We start from the raw sequence: 1,615 nt of genomic DNA, 5'->3' as shown, positions 1-1,615 counted from the left end.
ATCTCAGAGCACTTTTCATTCGGTTTTCCTCCCCCTGTAAAAAACTAACCCTCCAGGGGAGGGTCCCATGAAGAGGAAGACCAGCCAATCTACCCTCACCCAAAGAACATTTTATTTCCAGATCACGAAATAAACAACACTCAACACTTTCTGTTCTGTGCTATTTTCTACTTTTTATTAACCAAACTGCAGGTTTCAATCGGACTCGCACTGTTTTATTAGAGTCAAAACCAAACTTCCCTGGTGTCTTCTTCAGGGAGAACAGTTCAGTGCTTGCAAGCTGCAAAGATTCGATCGGGCCCTCTCAGCCACGTTTCGGGGACCACGGGTTGGTGCAGGCGGCTGCCTAGCAGGAATCGTCATCCTCAAAGCAGCAAACAGCCACAGAATCGCTGGTGGGACCGGTGGTGGCGGCCTCGGTGGCGGCCTCGGTGGCGGCGATATCAGCAGCCGGCGCGGCGTCCCCGCCGTAGTGGTGATTCAGGTAGCGGCTCAGCTGCACACTCTGCGCCACCACGTTGGTGCTGTGGCACGCCAACAGCAGCAAGTTTCGAGGCTGTACTCGATAGGCGAAACGCATGAAGGCCATCGAGTAGAAGATGAGCGCTGTTGTCATACGGCCACTGATGATGTCAGGCGGTTCGTTCATGTCCTTAAAGGCAGCCACCGGTAGGCCGCAGTTGGCCACAGGACCCCAGAAGTGCGTGCTGGTCAGGTATTCCCGGAACTCCTTGGTCTTCATGTAGTCCCTCGCCCTCCGCCACAGTGCCGCCACCATCGCCATGATGGCCGAGCCATGAGAGCACCAACGAAATAACAGCCAGCCCCCGATGACGTAGGACGCAGAGCCTACCCCGCGCAGCGTGGGCCTGTGACCTCGCGCCTTCGCGTGGCTGCCAGAAAGTGCTCCACACTGCACGTGTGGATGTCGTGCGTGCCTGTGGGCGCGGGAGGTATAGCCACGCCCCCGCGCCTTTGCGTGACTGCCGTAAAGTGTGTCGGACAGGCACGTGCCGCTGTCAAGGACGCCTTTGGGGGCAAGAGGCGTGGCTTCACCCTCACGCCTGAGCAGGATAGCCGTAAAGTGTGCAGAGCACGAATGCTCTCCTGTGTGCGTGCGTGTCTATTTCTCTGGCAAGGGTGAGACCACAGCCTTGTCCTTCGCTCGCCATTGGGCTGTGACCACCGTAAAACTCTCAGGGCTCCACGCGCCACCCAGGGAGGTGAGTGTCCAGCTGTGTGCTTCTCCTCAACTATCCAAAGGGAAAATTTGCCTGTTCTGCCCAGTCTGTGGGCAGTGTTGACTAGATGTTGATACAAAATCCTTCAACCGGGTACAGAGTTTTAGTCCTTACACAATTTGCCTGAGTGTTGCAGATATAGTGACATTTCACCCATAAACATTTCCGCATCTGGCTCTCAACAAGGACATTCTCCTACTTAACCACAGTACAATAATCCACTCAGATACTTAACATTATGTACAGTGCTATTTAATATGCAGTGCATACTTAAATTTTACGGTTTTGTGGCTGTTTTTTTTTTCTTTTTTGTTGGAGAGGGGAGATCCAGTCAAGATTCACATTTAGTTACCTCTTTTAGATTAATCTCCCTT

At 53.3% G+C, this 1,615-nt stretch overlaps 1 protein-coding gene across 1 annotated transcript; it reads right to left on the bottom strand.

The window, feature by feature from the left end:
* Positions 1 to 346: 346 nt before the first annotated feature.
* MPC1L (mitochondrial pyruvate carrier 1 like) lies at positions 347 to 784 on the bottom strand. The gene has a single exon (XM_032426494.1). The coding sequence runs from the start codon at positions 782 to 784 to the stop codon at positions 347 to 349; it is 438 nt and encodes a 145-aa protein (XP_032282385.1).
* Between the last annotated feature and the right edge of the window lie 831 nt (positions 785 to 1,615).

The sequence above is a fragment of the Phoca vitulina genome, unplaced genomic scaffold (genome assembly GCF_004348235.1).
Source record: "Phoca vitulina isolate PV1807 unplaced genomic scaffold, GSC_HSeal_1.0 scaffold35, whole genome shotgun sequence".
Classification (NCBI taxonomy): domain Eukaryota; kingdom Metazoa; phylum Chordata; class Mammalia; order Carnivora; family Phocidae; genus Phoca; species Phoca vitulina.
Note: the sequence above shows the minus strand (reverse complement) of the source record. Positions and strands in the feature narration are given on the sequence as shown.